Raw genomic sequence first — 19,186 nt, forward strand, 5'->3', positions numbered from 1 at the left:
CTTCGGGGGGTCGGGGAGGGGTGGGGGGTGGGGGGGGCGGGGCGGAGGATATGCTCATCACCCAGTTCAGCTTCCTCATTGGCTGAGTGTTTCCAATCTCTCCAACCCCACAGGCAAGTTTCTGCTTCCAGTCCCTGAGGCCCTCCAGGCAAAACAGGGACAATTAAAGCTGCTGTCCTGGTAAATTTCTCGTCACAAATAGTGGGGTTAAGCAAAAGGGAAATCACTTGATTTCGTTTATAGTAGGTATACAGATTTGGTTTACTGCTTTGGGGAAGGTGAGAGGCCTGGGGAGTAGGGGAGAGAGCAAGGAAAGGGTTTTAAGAAGTAACAGATGATTAGCCCTGACTCCACGGTCTCTCGCCTTCCATGGCAGTCCCAGAAGCCCCCACTTCCCCAGGATGAGGCACAGGCCCATCGTGACTCAGAGGTCATCTGCTTAGTCACCACCCACCCTCCACGTTTCTGTCGAGGCTGACTCCGTAGATTCCACCTGAACAGGATCTGACAAGTCATGAGCCATGGCAATGACTGACCACGGACGGGTTCCTTGCCTAAGAATGTCGGTCTCAGCTCTGGGCCTGAATGTCTCGTAGGAGACAGTCGTGGCCTCCACATTCACAGTGACCTTGATTGAAGGAGGCAGAGGAAAGAGAACCGGCAGACGCAGGAGGCCTAGTCTAGTGAGGCAATGGTTTGGCCAAGCCATTTGGAGTCAATGGTGTCTGTCACCTCTGCTTCTACACTTACTTCACCAGCATGGCGTGAGGACAAACAGACGTTCTAACACAGCTTGTTAAACTGAAGGGGCTGTGACTGGCCTACGGAGGGGATTTTTAAACCTAATTCTAATTGTGAGCTTCAGCACTGGGTAATGAGCTTTAGGCTAAAAGGCTGCTTCCTACCTGCACATTTGAAGCTCTGAGCAGTGAGTCCTCGTTCCAAAGACAGAGTCGTCAGGATGCTGAGGAAGCTGGTGGTCACGGACTGCCGCTTGCTCTTCCTGAGTTCGTGCCCCCCCCATCGGATCCTGGGCCTTGTTCCTTAGGGTGACTTGCAGGTTTTGCTCTGAACTCCTCGCCGCATTGGCAGCTGTTTTCAGAGCCTCCATCCACTCCTGAGCCCTCTGCCGCGTCTCTGCCCGGAGGCGGAGGACATCTTGGGGGAAAATGACTTGAAAGCAAGAGTCACAGTCATCCAGGTTGTCCATCTGGACAGCCAGACACACATCCACGTTGTAGCTTAGGAGGGGGTCCTCGTCCAGCTTGCCGGGCTGAAAAGCCATGAGGTAGGCCCTGCTCAGCACAAACGTGAACGCCTTCCAGTTGTTCTGCACGGTGAGCCGGTAGAGCGTCCCGGACTTGAGGACGTCCTGGTACTGTCTGGGGCCGCCCGCCACAGGGGACCGCGCGAGCAGCTCGCTGGGCTTCTGTAAACAATGACCCTGTGTGCAGTCAAAATGATAACCAGGCCCTGGTGAGTTTGCCAGCTCATCCTGCCGCCCCACGTTGCCAGGCACGGCGGCGTGCACGACCTCCCAGAGCTTCTGCCCCCAGTCCAAAGCCTCCCACGGGGACTCTGCCTTTAGCTGCAGCTGCGAGTTGTCATACAGAACAGTGTCCACCAGCCTGGCCTCGAGGTTGCCCAGGACAGATACGCTCTGGAAGTGGGAGAGCGGGTACGTGGCGGAGAGGCTCTGATTCCCGCTGCTGTCGCGGCTGTAGAAGCACAAGTTGTAAGGTGAGAGTTCTGCGTAGCAGCTTTGCCAGTAGCTGTCGTGGTCCTTCCGAATCTCCAGGTAACCTTTCTTCAGAATGTTTGGGAATGCCTGCTTGTGTTCTACAAAGAAAAAGAAAAAAAAAGACCAAAAGAGCAATGTACTCATTCATTCATATGAATAAATCGAGTGCGATGAAAAGGCAGGTGCAAGAAACCAAGTGGATCAGGAGTCGATACCTTTCTAGTTCAAACTCGACACAGGGGAGGTAATAAAATTACAAGATAGTCTTGATGTAACTGGGGAAACCTCAGGTCTAAGAAACCTAACTAGGGTGGAATAAAAAGTACAGAAGTAAGAATCGGGGAGAAGATGTGACATGCAGAAGTCTGTGTGGAAAACAGAAATGCTGGGAACATGTGACTATCTGTGCGCCGTAGACCTGGGAAACAATTACACTTTGCCAGGATTTCTTGTTTTCTAGGTAACATTCTACAGAGTCCGAAATACACGAGACAGAATGTTCCTCCTGCCACCTGGCCTGACTCCCTGCTAAGCCTCATCTTTCTTCAGATGCTGAAGCGAGGCAGGGCCGACAGAAAGGACAGAGCAGGAGTGTGCTGCTCCCTGACTCTGCTTCTCAGACACCCCGTTAGCCTTCAAGGCCAGTTCCTGAGCCTCCATCTTATAGCCAGTTCCCCAGGCGTGACTCAGCAAGCTCTCTCGTTAGGTCTCTGCTTAGATAACAGTTCTCACTTCTGAGCTCGGCTGTGCTTATGCTATTCCCTCCGCTCGCAATGCTCCTTCCTACCACTTCTACCAGCTCCCAGACACTTGCCCTCACTCAGCTACCCCCTCTTTAGCAGAGGAGTTTGTCCTCACCCCCACCCCGCCCCAATCCCTACCTCCTGCCTGCACATGCATACCTCTGGATCAGTATCAGTATCCCTACTATATTATTCCTCTTCCATGGGCTCTTGTCAAGCTGTATAATAATCATTTATTTAAATATCAAAATAAAATACATTTTGAAGTTGTTTTAAAAGTCTGTCCTTCCTACTGAGGGCTAGGGTGAGGTCTGTCTTTTCATCCTTATATCAAAGCACATAATGCAATACCTGGTACACAGTAGGTACTTTAAAAGAACTTGTTGAATTCGAAATAAAGCTTCTAGCACAATGCCCAGCATATAGTAGGTATAATTCCCTTCCGCACTGTTTCACAAGTTTATCTGGTCATGCCATCTCTAATCAATGACTAAACACAAACAAGTTTGATACTTTAATAAAAGGGGACATCACTTGGGAGATTTCCCGATACTTTCCTCAGGCATGAAAATGATAACCCTGCAAGAGGACGCAGTCCTCCCTGGTAGAGACCTTTATTTCTGACATGTTTCTCAACCTCTTTGCTGACACACATTGGAGACAGTCATAAGCTCACTGACTCATTCCCAAGAGAAGACAAATCACACTCCCAAAGGGCATGATTTCTGATCTTGTCTGAACAAAAGCCGAGTAACACAGATCTAGATCTTAAAATAGCAAACCAGAGAGGAAAGGAAAGAAATGAGGCAGAGACGAGCCTGTTTCACCTGCTTTACATCCCTGGTCCTGACATTCATTTGTATTTCTGGGGTAACGCAAAAGCCACTGGCTTCTTGCAACCCACACTAATCCCTTTGTAGAAAGGGATAATGGATGCCTATTCTCAGGTTACCTTTCTGTTCTGATACTGCAATAAGGGCAGCGGTGCTGTTAGACACTGCTGCCGCCTCTCCCCTCTCATCTCCACCCAGCGCTGATGAGAGCTCCACCTTTTCCATAAGACTCCTAACCAAGCGACCCTCCATCCCCATCCCTCCTGCCCAGCGGCTCAGCTACGCAGCCCTGAGTACAATAAAAATCACCTCTCTCACTGTTAGCTAGGAATTTTCCTCTCCTTTTCTTTCCTGCTCGAGAGCTTTTTATAAAAACTACTATGAACTAGAAATTCTACACTAATTGGGTCCAAACCAGTAGCAAATCTGACTAAATCCTCACTTCTTTCTAACTGTACCAGCTAGGGTGGTAGATGAGAAGTCCTTGCTTGGGTGAACTAGATGAGAAGTCTTCTGAGGGAGTCTCAAAAGTTCCCTCACCTTCCTGATGCAGAATAAGGGGTAAGAAATGCATTGTTTCAATAATTTTTCCCTACCTCGGCTCAGACCTTTCTAAATAGTATATTAACTGGAGACAGAAGAGGGGGTATTAGTCATAGGCAATGGCCCATACTTAAGGGCTGAGTTTATAGTGTAATTTCTTGAAAAAGAAGAATCAAGAAAGCAAATGTGATCAGAAAACTATTCCCTAAGGTGTGTATTCCTCTCTGGAGTGCCTGTTTATATCAGACCCTATTAATATTTTGGGTGTGAAGTATTAATTATCTTTGATTGTAGAGAACTGGAGAACTACCATTTCTCTAACAACTGCTACTTTCTACTAAATTTGAAGTTTAATTTTTAATATTTTTTTCTACTGACAAAGTAGAAGTTATATATTTAAATCTAAGCTTCATTAATTTACTATAGTTCAACTTTTGTTTCCCCAGACCATATCATTTCAACTCATTTAATTAACCCACACATGATTGTAAAGTGTTCAGTTTTACAAATCAATATGATATCTGTCTTAACTAATATCACAAATTATTAATATCACAAATTAACTAATGTCCCAACTTCAGATGGGTCCACTGACAAAGATATTGTGATTGCCTCAATAAAATAGAGAACAATGATCAAAATGAATTGCTGTGCCTATAAATTTCATCCTGCAGCCACAAGACAGTAATTCCTCATTAAAAAATAAACATACAGCCAAAACCGGTTTGGCTCAGTGGATAGAGCGTCGGCCTGCTGACTGAAGGGTCCCAGGTTCGATTCCGGTCAAGGGCATGTACCTGGGTTGCGGGCACAACCCCAGTAGGAGATGTGCAGGAGGCGGCTGATCGATGTTTCTCTCTCATCGATGTTTCTAACTCTCTATCTCTCTCCCTTCCTCTCTGTAAAAAATCAATAAAATATATTTTTAAAAAAAAAATAAATAAATAAATAAACATATACCCAAAGAAAGACAAAAACAACTCTTTGTTTACCCATTGCTTTCCACTGTCTAGCAGGACGACCTGGCTCAGTTCCTTCCCAGCGAAGACCCTTTTTCCTCTCCTCCTCGTCTGACGGTAGCCAGTGCTGTGCTTTACGGACAATAATTACTACCAACTGAAGAGGAAGAGGGGCATTTCTCCCCCCGCGCCCCCCCCCACCCCCCGCCCCGGCACTTGAGTCACTTCTGTACTGCCTACTCACCAAACATCTGTCTTCTATAGGGAATTACTCAATTAGCTTATGACTGTCACCAAAGAGTTCCCCTTTTGCTAGTATTTCCTCTATCTGTTCTCAAAAAAGTTTCCATTCTCATGGCCACCACCTTAATCAAACTTTTACTGGTGAATAGGCTCCCACATCTAGTCCGCCTCCTTCCTGGCCATTTCACAGCTACCAGGTTAACCTTTTTGGGTCACTTGATAAATCAAACCCCTTCACAAGTGTCCTGGTGCTATATAGTAAACTCCAAACTCCAGTTTGGAATCCCGTGCACGAACCCTTATAGGATTTTATTATGGAAATTTTCAAACACACTCACGAACTTGTAGACGAATAAAATGAACATCCCTGTGGAATCATCCCTCAGCTTCAAAAATCACCCAGTTTCTGCTATTCTTGTTTCATTTCTCCCACCCCACTTGTTTTTATTATTATTTTTGCTGGAATATTTGAAAGCCAATTGCAGACATTTATCTATTCTAAATATTTCAGGGTGTATCTCTAACAAGTAAGGCCCCAGCTCCTCATACTATCACTTTAGGTACCAGGAGTTTAAGATGTGAATTTGGGGGGTACTCAAATATTCACACCACAGCATCAGTAAACAAATCCATGTTGCTCAACTTCTATCATATTTTTAATCCTGGCTATTCATTCTTTTATTCATTTCAATGGATCCCAAACACAGTCCCCGGAACAATTTTCCACACCTTTACTCTCCCCAAACAGCTAGTTCCACCGTCTCTCTCTTCACGCACTGTAGGGAACTCCTTTACATACACTGTACTTGTCTTCCCTGCAACATTACACTAACCAACGTCCTGTACAAGTGCTCTAGAGGACAGCGTTAAAGCCACGGGTGCTGAAGCCCAGTGGCTTAAGTTTAAATCATAATTTTGGCCTTACTGGCTGTGCGACCATGGGCAAATTACTTTACCTGAGTCTCAGTTTTATCATCTTTAAAATGGAACTATAATAACAGAACCTGCTTCATTGTACCATTGTGAGGAAGAAGTTAGTAGTTCTTAGAACAATGCCTGATACATCCTAAATATTCAATAGATGTTTCCTATTTTATTCTTCTAGTCTCAAAAGAAACTTCTTGCCTCCTTGTTAATGCCTTCCACCTCTACTCTGTACCTACTTCCTTCCCACCTCTTCAGAATCTCTTTTTCTATAACTGTTTAAATCATCCCTCGATTAATCTCTCTTCCTCCTGACTTCCAAAATCCTAAGGCTTGATGTATCTATTAAAAAATTATTCACGGTGATCCTACCACCTCTCCTATGGCTCAATCTGTCTCTTTCCTTCAGATTCCAACTTGTTATAATGCCTCCACTTCCAATTGGCCTCTGGTTGTTGCTCTGACTTCATCTCACATCGGCCTACACCCCTTCTCTCCCTCCAGCCACAATCCTCTGTTCTTTGAACAAGCTAAGCACACTCTAGCCTCAAGGCCTCTGACTTATTGGTCTCCTCAGTTTTCCACCTCAGGTGCCATTCTCAGTGAGGCCATCCCCCCCCCACCCCCCCCCCCACCCCCCGCCCATCTTACTAACTTGCTTTATTTCTTTCAGAGAACTCTCTCCTTCTTGCGGGGAGGTGGGGAGGAGCTGAATGTCTCTCTCACCCCTGTATACCCAGTGGTTGGCTCCATAAATATTTGTTAAATGTACATACAAAGAACTATTCTGTTTATAGCCCAATTAGAGCCCTTCTTTTTCTTTTCACAAGTCCCACTTTCTCTTTTGCTAGTCACCCTTATTTGAGTCCTCATCGCCTCACATCATGATGACTGGCAGAGACTTCTCACTGGCTTCCACCCCCTTCCATTCTTTCCACCTACATATCCATCCCATGTACTACTGGGGGCTAAGGAGAGCCAATCAATAGCATCCCTGTTCCTCACCCAAATTGCAAACCAACTGAGGTTAACAGAGGGTAGACAGGCTCGTGGAAACCAAAATATCAGCCAGTTGGAAGACACAGCTTGGGGGGGTCCTCCTAACTGAACCCCAGGATTATACAGACTTACCCTGAGTCACAAGCAGCAGTTACTGCCCTAGGCATCCCCCTCCTGGGGGACAATGGCGGAGCCCTTATGGAGGAGCAACCAGAATTAGTCCTCCTGTGAGAGAGGCCGGTTCTAAATGCCTGTTTCCTCCTAAGTCTGCCCTTAAGACACACCTCCCAGGGGTGAAGGGCACGAAGGAGGGATAGAGGCAAGAGTGTTAGTCTAATTGATGTCCCTTTACATGGGCACAAAATCTCTAAGAAAGAAGGTTCCCTGCTACTCTCCCCAACACACACTACCCCTCAACCCTGAGACTTCCAGACTTCTTGTAATTACCCTTTAATCTTGACTCTCAAGTAATTTTCAAGTGCTTCTTGCCAAACCTATCACATTAAGTCTAACTGTCTGGCTTTGAAGGAACTCCATAATCTCAGCCTACTACTGTACTCTCCCAAATGCAGACTTGTTCCAGATTAGCCTCCCGGCCACCCCACACACGTGCTGTGTTCATCTCGACCGTGACTTTGTGCTCAACCCTCCCAGCTCAGCTGAAACTTCCTTTCCCCAATGAAGACTTCTCTGACATTCTCCATCACAATCAACTCTTTTCTTTACAGTCCTGGTTAGCAAAACACAGCATTCCAAGTCTATTTGTATCATGTTATAGTATTCAACTGTGTTTAAGCCAGAAACTATAGAAAAAATTTTTTTAACTAATTTTAGTCTTTGTTCTCCTCATTAGAGGCACAGGAGAGAAGTGAAATGAACAGGATCCATATTAATCATGACACTGCCACAAATGACCACAGCAAAGAACATGACGAGAGTGATGCTGCAGAACCCAAAGAGGGGCTTTGTTTTGTACGTTTTAAATATGGTCCACAGGCCATCGTAAAGTGCTGGCCACCGGGGTGCTCACGGATACTTGTTAAACTTATCCTGGTAGAAATGAACTAGGCTCAAGAACTATCTATCCTGTGAGCTACTCTGGATACCTTTCTTTACTGATAAAAAATAATATCCCATTTTTTTCTCCCTTCATAATAAACCTAGGGAAAGACATATTATCTGTGTAGACTCTCATAGAAATAGACCCAGGGTATACCTGCTACATTTAGCTAGATACATCAATAGGGATCTTTTCCATCTAAGTTCTTTGCTATGGGCAGCAGGGATAGAGCATAAGTCCCGGCCAATTTCACTTCTCAAGTGTGAACCTTGAGATTACACACCCAACCAACTTCTTAAAAGAGACTTTCTGCCTTCTGTGACAAGGGTAATCTCTCATCTTAATAGAACTTTTGACCCAGAAAATTCCAAACATCAACTTTCAAACTATGCTCCGTCATTGCCATAGTAAGCTTTCTACTCTTTTCCTCTAATCTATAGAAATTAAGTATAAAAGAATCTCCTATTTAGGCCAGCAGATTTTAATATAAATGCTTGTCATTACTATATCTTGGGTATCATACAGAATCACAGAAACTTAGAAATGTATTTAGCCTATGCCCATCAGAGGCAGAAACTGTCATGTGCTTGCCCCATTAGCTAGGTCTCTCCCCCAACTTCTTTACCAACAGAACCCTATTTTGTTCAGGTATGGTGGCATATGCTTAGAGGAGATGGTCTCTCCCCAGCCCCATGAAAAGAATCATAATTTGTTTAATCCAAATCACAGTAATTCTGTTTTCTTTTGCCAGAGATTACTTTAGGTGTGGGCATGTGACCCAGCTCTGGCTACTGAGAAGGTGTTATTGGAAACAGACCCAGAGGAGGTGCCCTGCTTCCCCTTCCTGACTTTGGCTGTTGATATGTAAGACAACGATCCTTTGGACTGCTATAGCCATCTTGTATGAGTGAGGGGAGAGAAGAGACATCACCAATACACTAAGGACAACATAGCAAAAAGATGAAAAGTGCCTGGATCCTTGATGACCGTGGGACTACCTACACATGAACTTCTTAAGTATTTATTGCATACAGTGCTTGACATTCACTAAGTGTTCAATCGCCATCTGTTAGACAGATGAAAATAGAATATGGTACGTGGCCTTACTATTTCTGCCACTTTTGTTGAGTATGATATTACTTGCTTCTGAAAACATCCTAACCAATTTAACAGATTTGGAAAGAGACTCCAGGAAGAAAAATGACTTGGCCAAGGTTATACCACAAAGAGGGCAAGTTGAGAGCAGAACTCCAAAATCCAGACTTTCAATCTGGATCAAATTGTGTTTTATTTGTGGTGAGAGAAATAAGTCCTGAACTTCCTCAGGCTTGACACAGAGTCTTATTGAATGGTTATGTGTGGCCTCCAATGTCTGGCCTGGCTTGGGATGCTAAGTCCTAGCTCAGTGATGGCGAACTTATGACACGCGTGTCAGAGGTGACACGCGAACTCATTTTTTTGGTTGCTTTTTCTTTGTTAAATGGCATTTAAATATATAAAATAAATATCAAAAATATAAATCTTGTTTTACTATGGTTGCAAATATCAAAAAATTTCTATATGTGACACGGCACCAGAGTTAAGTTAGGGTTTTTCAAAATGCTGACACGCCGAGCTCAAAAGGTTCGCCATTACTGACCTAGCTGTATGGCCTGGTGTGAGGCCAACTTCTCTAAGGCTCCGCTTCCTCATTTTAAAAATCAGAACTATATCACCTATCATATTAAACTATTATGACTAGTTTAAGATATAGGGTTATAAGATAACCCTAGCTGGTTTGGCTCAGTGGAGAAAATGTCGGCCTGCGACTAAAGGGTCCGGGTTTGATTCTGGTCAAGGGCACATGCTCAGGTTGCCAGCTCGATCCCCAGTAGGGGGCATGTGGGAGGCAGCTGATCAATGATTCTCTCTCATCATTGATGTCTCTCTCTCTCTCTCTCTCCGTCTCTCTCTCTCTCTCCCCCCCCCTCCTCCTTCCTCTCTGAAATCAATGAATATATATTTTTAAAAAATATATTAAATAAGATAAATTATGAACAAGTCTTAGCACTCTTAAATAATAGTATAAATAATAACAAACTTCATTCAACTTGACTCAAACTATAGGTAAGGAAAATAGAAAGAGAGGCAATTTCCATTTGGGGGGAAAAAACTACTGTCCTGATTTTCTAAGCATCAATACATAAAATTAAAGAGGACACCTTGCATATGCTCATATTGGCACAATACAACGTTTTCTATAATGTGGTTCATAGCATCAAAGAACTTCCAACCTAGTGTGGGAGATGGATGTTCAAGCAATTACTTATAATGAAAGCAGCATAAAATGTGCTGTAGAAACATAAGGTGAAAGAAAAAAGAGAATTTTAATTGAGAAAAAATATGGAAAGGTCTCAGGGAGGATGTGGCATTTGAATTGGCCCTTGAAAGATAATGGAGGATTTTGAAAACGAAAAAAGGCAGGAAAAGTATTCTGGGATGAAGAGACAGCATGAGCAAAGGCCCAGGAGCTTGAAAGCACATGGCACATTCAAAAAAAGGGCACATAGATGGGCTGAAGAACGGTGTGGGCGTGGGCGATAAAGTTAGAAATATATCTGGATGCTATATAAAATTCATACTTGATTTTAGAAAAAAATAGAGAAGCATGATTCAACTTTGAGAACTGAGTGGCCTGAAAAGATTTATGTTTTAAAAAGGTAACTTTAGCAGTTTGTCAAATTAGTAACTATAGTTCTTCTTAGCCAAGAGAGATAAAATACATTAACAGAGCAGCCACAAAAACGTCAGACACTTCATTTTCAGAGTTCCCATATAGAAATGTTAGGAATCAGAATGTGGCTGTCGATGAGGCACGGTGGGTTTCCGAATAGCTGCCACCGGCCAACATTCAATAATGTAACCAATGGAAACTATACAACCGTATAAAAATCAACTTTCTTTGACCTATTTTAGCAACGTCTTTGTACTGACTAATCTTGCTGAAGGGTGAATCATAAATTCAGCAAGAGACCATGTCCTGGTGACCTCACTTGTTCTAAGCCTGCAGGAATATTCCCACCTCTACTGGCTCCGAGGCTTTTAGAAACATCATAATTGAAAAAGCAGTCATTTCAGTATAAGTTCCAAATTTGGCTTTTTTTTTTTTTTTCCCAAGTGAAAGATGGGGGAAAAGGCAATCGAAACAGAGTAACATAAAACTCAGGATAAAGAAACCAGACTGCATGGTTTTTCTAGCCCTAAAGAAAATCTCTGCTTGAGACCTTCTCCTAAAGCACTGAGAACAAGAAAATACAGGCACAGGAATGGTACCAGGTCACCAGAGAGTGAATCCGCCTGAAACAAAAGCCCAGCTGACCACTGCCCTTGCCAAGCAGATGAAAACGTGAACACAGTCAGGGAGGGAAAGTAAGTCAGATTCCGGCAGTCTGTGGAGTTTCAGAGCTTCATAGCTAATGCAATGAATGTCTTTAAAAATATTTTGATTTTAAAAAGCACAACAGTAGTTCATCCAGAAGTAGAGTTACCAGGCACACACAAATCTCTCTGTGTTGAATAATTTCAAGCATACCTATATTTCCATCACGGAGCTGACTACAGTAATTAGCTCCCACACAACCATGAGTCAGGGTCAGTTCAAGTACATCCGAGAATGATGTCATTTTAGAGTTGGGAAGGACTGTAGAAATAATTTAACCTGCTTCACTGAGTTTATAAATCAAAGGCAACAGACAAGTGATTTTTCCAAACCTGGCGAGTTAGGATACTATACATTTGTGTCCCAGTTGAGTGTTCTTCCCATGAAGCCTTACCTCCTCTACTCAGTGTACACACTTCGAGGTATAAAATAACCTATTTTTCATAGTGGTAACACAGCTAATGTCCACATGTTCATAGGACCTTTTATGTTCCTAACTTAATATATGTTTATAGTGGGATTGTAATTCTATAATGCCAGTACCCCGTCTTCTTCATCCTACAGGAAATTCCCTGGTGCATCCGGCTGAACCATTATTCAGCGAGCAAAAACAAGATGGCAGTGATGCAAAGGACTAACAGGACAAGTATGTACACTTGAGAGAGCGTGTTTGTATAGAGCTAAGGTTAGGGCTAAGACTAGAAATGAGCCCTTCCCTCAGGGCTAGTTCCCAGGCAGACCTCACTCCCGCTGCCCGGGGCATGGCAGACACTGGGATGGCAGCAAGGAGAGGAAGCTCTGGCCTCCACCACTGCCTGGGATTCTTTAGATATAACGACTTCTGTTGCCATTTCACCTTAGATCTAGTCCTTCCTATGAACCTATAAGCTAACTGTTTTGACACTACTATCCAAACCCCAGGTAGTGCAGATAGTGCTAATCAGGTTGGAGTCAGGCCACACACCTTCATCCTGGTAGGACCCACTAGGAACATCCTTTATCCGTCAGCACAGGCAACATTCCAGCTTAAGAAGTCTGTCCTAGGTCTGTCTCTCTCTGAGGCAATGCAGTCTCTAGAATGTATTTGCATGCTTCTAAGTAAGACTAAAAAAAGCTGCCAAAGATGGGGCAAAACCACAGCCATCTTTCCATGGTTACAAACCCACGGGAGTCGGTTCACTTAAGCTCTCTGCATAGCTAACATTCAAGAAAGTGAAAGATAAAGTTACAGTCTTCCTTTTGCAGATTCACTGGTCTCCTAAAGAACTGTGACCGGCTCTGACTGTCCACGTATTTAGCAAATATGTTAAATGCAGAAGACAATCCTTGCTTTCAGCTAGACTGCTTTGGTGAGTCTCAGTTTTTCCTAACCAATGATATAATTTTAGTTCGATGAACATTATCCAGGTCTGTTTCTTCCCGCCCTCTACCCCCACAGAGATTGACTGCCAATAACGCTTTCGAAGTGGAAGGTTGCAAAGTAAGGATACAGCCTAGCTTAGTGGTCAAGAGTATAGGCTCTGGGGGGGGGGGGGGGGGGACACGACTACCTGGGTTCAAATCGAGGTGCCCTTGTTTCCTAGCTGTGAGACTGAAGGCATGTTTGAGCAATACTATTTCGAGAGCCCTATTTTAGGTACTGAGGGTAAAACAATGAGTAAGAGACCATCCCTTCCTCAGGAATCATAAACTCTGGTGTAGAAGATAGCAAACAGTTGGTCACACGTCAATATGAGAAAGGGAATGAATGGTCCATTTCCCGTTAACAAACCAGTTCGGAGCTGTGAAAAGGTACACTTCAAGAAGGCCAATTCAAGAAATATTTACTGTGGGGACATTTTATGAAATAGACTGCCAGGGAAAACGAGGAGTGATTGGTAATGTCACCTTGATTCCCACTGATGAGTTTCAAATTCTATTAATAGCAAAATCAATATTACTAAAACTTTAAAACATTTATTGTTCACTATGTGCCAAACATGGTTCTAAGTACTTTTATATTTATTTATTTATTTATTATTATTTTTAATCCTTACCTGAGGGTATTTCTTCATTGATTTTTAGAGAGAGTAGAAGAGAGAAGGAAAGACAGAGAAATAGTGATGTGAGAGAAACACATCAATTGGTTGCCTCCTGCATGAACCCCAACCAGGGCCCGGGCTGAGGAGGAGCCTGCAGCCAAGGTACATGCCCTTGACCCCTGACCAGGGAACCTGCACCCAGTTGCATGCCCTTCACCAGAATCAAACCTGGGACCCTTCAGTCCGCAGGCTGATGCTCTATCCACTGAGCAAACTGGCTAGGGCAGAAGAAGTACTTTTAGATGTCTTAACCCATTTAATGCTCACAAGAAACTGAGGTGAATACTACCACTTTTCCGTGCTTTATGACAAAATGTAATATAATTATAAAGACAGAGAGCTTAAGAAACCTCTGTTACGAGCTAATAAGTACTGTAACAAGGAGTGAAACTCTAATAGCATAGGTTTAGAGTCAGTGTTTTTAACCAATATCTTGTTTGACTAGAAGGCTTTCTTCAGACAGGCTTGCCCATTAACAAAATAGCTGATGTTACACCCCCAGCTACCCACTGCCCTCATCATGCCAGAACCCGATTTGTTTTATACCCAAAGTGGCGGTTATCCTCAGGAAGGCTCAAAAGCCCAGTTATTCGTCAATAAATGAGGCAGAAGATGCAGCATTCCTACCTAATGAAGATCCTTGGGGTTGCTGCTATGAAAGGAAAAAGAGGGAATAAGGGGGGTTGGGCAAAAGAGAAGGAAGGGGAGGAGGAGTAGAACTATTCCTTGTAAGTCTTTAAGCTACTCAAGGTGAGCTCAGACTAGGAGCCAGAAAAAAAATTTAACTGGAGAAAACATACAATTTTGCAGTTATAAAGCCCTTAGGTAAGAGAGTGACACAGCTAGACACAAAATCAAGTTGACCTCATCTAAGAAAACCAATTTGACTAAATTTTCTTTCTTCTAAGAGCCCCAGCCTCTCATTAACCTGGTTAATTGTTAGACCAGCAGGAGTAGGAGATGGGAGGGCGATGGGTCGCTTTTGGTCACTCTGAATTTAAAGTGCCCGTGAGACATTCCAGCAGATGTGCTCACCAGTCAGCCGGATGTGCACGTCTGGAGCTCACGGAAGAGGTCTGGCCTGGCCCCAAATGTCCAGCGCTAGCCAAGATCTACACCCCTTCCTCTGCTTTTGGCATATTCTTTCAGGAGAAACAGTAAGCCTTTCTTCAGTTTGGATCACTAATTTCAAAGGTTTTAAAGTAAACTCAGCCCAGCCGGCAAGGCTCAGTGGTTGAGTGTCGACCTAAGAACCAGGAAGTTATGGTTTGATTCCCAGTCAGGTACATGCCCGGGGTGCAGGCTCAATCCCCAGAGTGGGGCATGCAGGAGGCAGCCAATTAATGATTCTCATCATTGATGTGTGTGTGTCTCTCTCTCCCTGAAATAAATAAAAAATATATTATTTAAAGTAAACAACTCAAAGATCTTGGCTGATTTGACTAGAATGCACCTGAATGTTGGCATACCCCTCCCAAAGGTGAGAATTGCAGTTGGCAGCCTACCCAGAACTCCTCTGTGGCGTGGGCACTCACTGCTCACCCCTGCCCTTTACCAGGTTAGTAATAAAAACATGGCATGGCCTGCTTGCTCTTCCGATGCCAGAAAGAAAAAGCATCAGAATTTGCCCAACTTTGCAGCTCTCTGCTATCTCATGGACCACACAAAGGTGGCGAGGCTAGGTTATATCAATATCTGCAAAGGCCATTTGTGACAGTTAATTTTTCAGAACACCATTCAGTACTTACATTTCAACATCATTTAATACTCAACTTTTTAAAATTGAGAATTAAAAAAAATCGTAATATACTAAAGACTCTAAAGAAGGTCTGGTTCTTGCATTTACAATCCGAACAAGATAGGAAGAATAAAACTGGAAACATGACACCTTTTAACTTTGGTTGTACCAGGGATTTAGAATGGTTATGATGATACAGTCATAAAAATCTATGTGAACTCTAAGAAACCCAAAACAACAGAGGTTGACTGATAATCAAGGAGCACACCTGTTTGTACTTGGACTCAAGGCAGAGCTCTCATTCTCCAGGCACTGGGGTCCCAGAAACTTGTTTGTCCCTAATGTCTAATCAGTTACCACATGCTGTGCTTTACAATGTCCTTTTCTTCTTACTCCCATGGTCTCCACCCTTGGCTAGATGTTACGGAGGACTGGTGAAAGTAGGAGAAATCACAAGTCATAAATTTGAGAAAAGTATCTAAAAGGATGGATCTGAACTGGATATAAAAATAAGGCAGCACCTTACAGACGGGAATGCTGCCTTTCCTTAACAGACACTAAATTATATCCTTGCCTCAAGTTGTTTTATTATTATAATGTTAAATGTACCAACGGAATACCAAGCAATGGTAGAGGATTGAAGTAACACTAAAATAGCAGGTAAGTAGATAAATTAGTCTCCCCAGTTAATTGAGCAGCTCAATCTAAATTAAGAGTTAAGCAGGGTAACTGAAGAATCATCAGTTAAAAAAAAATGGGTATCCTATACAAAAGAGGTTATCTTGAGAGAAAATGCTGAGGGAAACAGAGAGATGGTTTACCATGTCTCACAGAAGAGGAAATTCATGTGTGAGTACATGACTATATGTATATACAGTATATGAGTGCATGCATGTGTATAAAGTATGGGGAAAAAATAAATTCAAGGTTCTACACTATGAGGTCTTAACAAACCTCTCCAACCTTTTCCTCCCTCTGTCCGCCATGGGACCATTTGCTCCTCTCACAAGGGTTGACTTGATGTCTCTGCACCTCCCATCTCTTCCCCTTCCTCATACCATAATCCTGACCAGGTGTCCTCTACTGAGACCCTTTCTGCATCTTCGTGTCCTTCAAGGTCCAGCTCAAGTTCCATGCCTCTCACAAGCCCTTCCTGACCAGCCCAGCCTAGGGAGTTTTCACCTTTCTCCATGCTCTTTCAGTCGCTGTCGCTCACTCATCCAAAGAATCCCAACAATAGAGAGGAAAACAGGAGTTCCCTCGGAAACATTCCAGTGGACCATCTACTTTCTCTCACTACTGGGTGCCTTCTTGAGTCTTTGTGTCTGAACCCCTCAGCTAAAGGAGAAGTTCTTTATGGCAGGGATTGCGTCTTCACACACCTTTAACTCTTTCACAGCACAAGGCTGCACCCAAGGTGTGATCTGATGAACATCTCCTGAAGTGAAGAAACAGTATCATACAATGTTCAAAGGAAAAATGCTCCATTCACTATGAGAGCTGATTCTCACATACAAGACTAGAAAGGAAGAATTCACCAGAGTTGTCCTTTCGCTCAGTCCCTCCCGTGAAGACTATAGACTTGAAGTAGGATAAAGTGTGAACGTAAATGGAAGAGGAAGCTTAAGTAAGCAGAGCCAGACATGGATACTGGAGGATAAGATTCTCCTGAGCAAACGCAAAAGACACAACGGAAAATCGGCAGTTGTTCAGATATAAAAACATACCAGTATTTCCTTGAGCATCTTCTATCTTATTTGGTGAGGGCGACAGGAAGGACGGCCTGGTGAAGTGAGGGCCCTGAAGAGATGGTTGTTGTGGCTGCTGCTGCAAAGGCGTGGTCTGGAGGATCACCCTCCAGTCCACCTGGGTAACATCTGACCTTGATCGAGCATGCCCTGGCTTAAAGGTAGTGGTCTCATCCAACAAGTCATTCACAGAACGAGGTCTGTCCCTCCGACGCTGACAGATGTTGAAAAAATTAAAGGTTGATGCTTCCTTTTGTTCCATCCAGGAGAGATTATCTGGGGCCGTCCCTTTCTGGACCATAAACTGTTCTTTGGCGGGGAAGACATTTTGAACTTTGGTTTCTAAGAACCTGGTCTGACAGTGGTCCCAAAGCATGCCCCCCTCGCCTAGGGAGGCAACATTTCTGATAGCACCATTGTCTGTTATGTTACTGAGTACCTCGTGCCCCACCAGTTCAGGGACTTCCTGGATCCCATAAACCTCTGCTTGCTGAACAGCCTTCTCTAGTTTACTGTCAAAAGTACTGAAGAAATCTTCAGTAACCTCCAGGGCCGGGCTGATATCATCCACTTCCAAAGCTTCCATGTTGCAGGCTCTAAGAGGCCTCTGCCTCCCACGCTGGCTCAGGGAACGGTTTCATGAGCATTTGCCCAACAGAGAGATGCTCTGGGCAACAGAGTACTGGGGACCCCTGGAAGGAACCTCATCTGCTGCCTGGAACAGGCCAAGCATAAGGGTGGTTGGTGTTTTCCCAGTCACTAAAAGCTGAGAATGGCCAATAACAAAGGTGCCAGGAAACAAATGTTCCTTTGGGATTATTCTTCAGTGAGATCTCTGTAAAGACAACAGGAAGTGCTTGTCAAAGCAGTGCCATGGCAATCTTCCATTACCTGGAAGAAAATAATAAAAAGGACAACGTTGACACATAGTTCACTGTATTCTGTAGTATACAAATCTGCCCAATTACTTCCCCATCTTTCCCGCCCAAAGGTGCACAACACCTACACAGAAGGTCCACTGTCAAGTTCCACATCACTCCCCGCTTTGTATTCGAACTTACACAGAGCCGAGTGGAACTCCTGATAAGGGGAATTAAGGTCAATAGCTTTTACTCACACAGAGAAGCCTTTGAGAGCAATTGTGAAAAGCCTGCCCTGGCAAATCTCTGTGATATGTTGACCTAAAATAGTAAGCAAAAAAGACTAGGAATTCTCTGACTGGGCCTCTATGGTAATCAGTCTGCAAGTCATAAATGCATGAGTCCTTTCACAAACCTTGAAAGCACTGATAATTTGTTAGGTTTAAAGGCACAAGAGGGAAGTAGAGAGGGAGAATCTGTCCTTTCATTAAACCTGAATGTATCTGCGCTGTGCTTCCTAGGTTTAGATTATGTAGTACCGAATGATGACTCTGGACTTCAGAATTCCTCCAGTCTTCCTGGAAGGAGGCTGTGAGGACTGGCCTAGGAAGACAGGGCCAGCCTCTGGGCAGAGAAGAATGAATCCTAGCACTAACTCACTCTCTCTGGGAAACCGTAGACCTCCAGGACCAGGGCAAATTAGAGCAGACCTTGACAGAGAGCTGTCCTCTACAGTAGGCACTAGCCATACATGGCTATTTCTGTTTATTAAAACCAAATAAAGTGCCTCAATCAAACTAGCCACATTTCATGTACTCAATAGCCACATATACCTTTGTATTTTTGCCAAAAAACAAAATGAGGCAAGAGCTCCCCCCAAACCACCACCAACACCTACTTAGAAATAGGTAAAATTAAGCAATTACAACTCCTTTGCAAGCTGCTTCAAAAGTACATAGATGTGTTTTCTTTTTTAAAAAGGCACCATTTTATGGTTAATTAAAACCACTTTTAGCACTTAGGTCATTAAACCGTTACATTTCAATTAACAACACCAATCTACATTGCTTACTGTATGTAAACAAAACTAGTATTACAGCCCTTTATTTTAAATGTATCAAGGAGGTTTGGAGTTCACCGAACTCTGTGGTTAACCTTGTAAATCGATAATGACAGTGAATTTGTCTACTTTTATATTTTGATATTTATTTGCCATCACTCATGAAGCAAGGCACAGATTGAAGGTTTGGAGATGAAAGCGGTTATAATATTTTTCTAACTGCAGACACGGTTTTG

At 43.6% G+C, this 19,186-nt stretch overlaps 1 protein-coding gene across 1 annotated transcript in view; it reads right to left on the reverse strand.

Moving 5' to 3' along the window:
- Window positions 1-19,186, reverse strand: part of PLEKHM3 (pleckstrin homology domain containing M3) — a 166,333-nt gene that overhangs the window by 126,599 nt on the left and 20,548 nt on the right. Inside the window, 3 exon segments of the mRNA XM_081096045.1 lie at window positions 906-1,020; window positions 1,022-1,839; window positions 17,010-17,921. Coding sequence (XP_080952171.1) covers window positions 906-1,020; window positions 1,022-1,839; window positions 17,010-17,616 — 1,540 coding nt within the window. The 5' untranslated portion in view covers window positions 17,617-17,921.

The sequence above is a fragment of the Myotis nattereri genome (genome assembly GCF_964212035.1).
Source record: "Myotis nattereri genome assembly, chromosome: 7".
Lineage (NCBI taxonomy): Eukaryota > Metazoa > Chordata > Mammalia > Chiroptera > Vespertilionidae > Myotis > Myotis nattereri.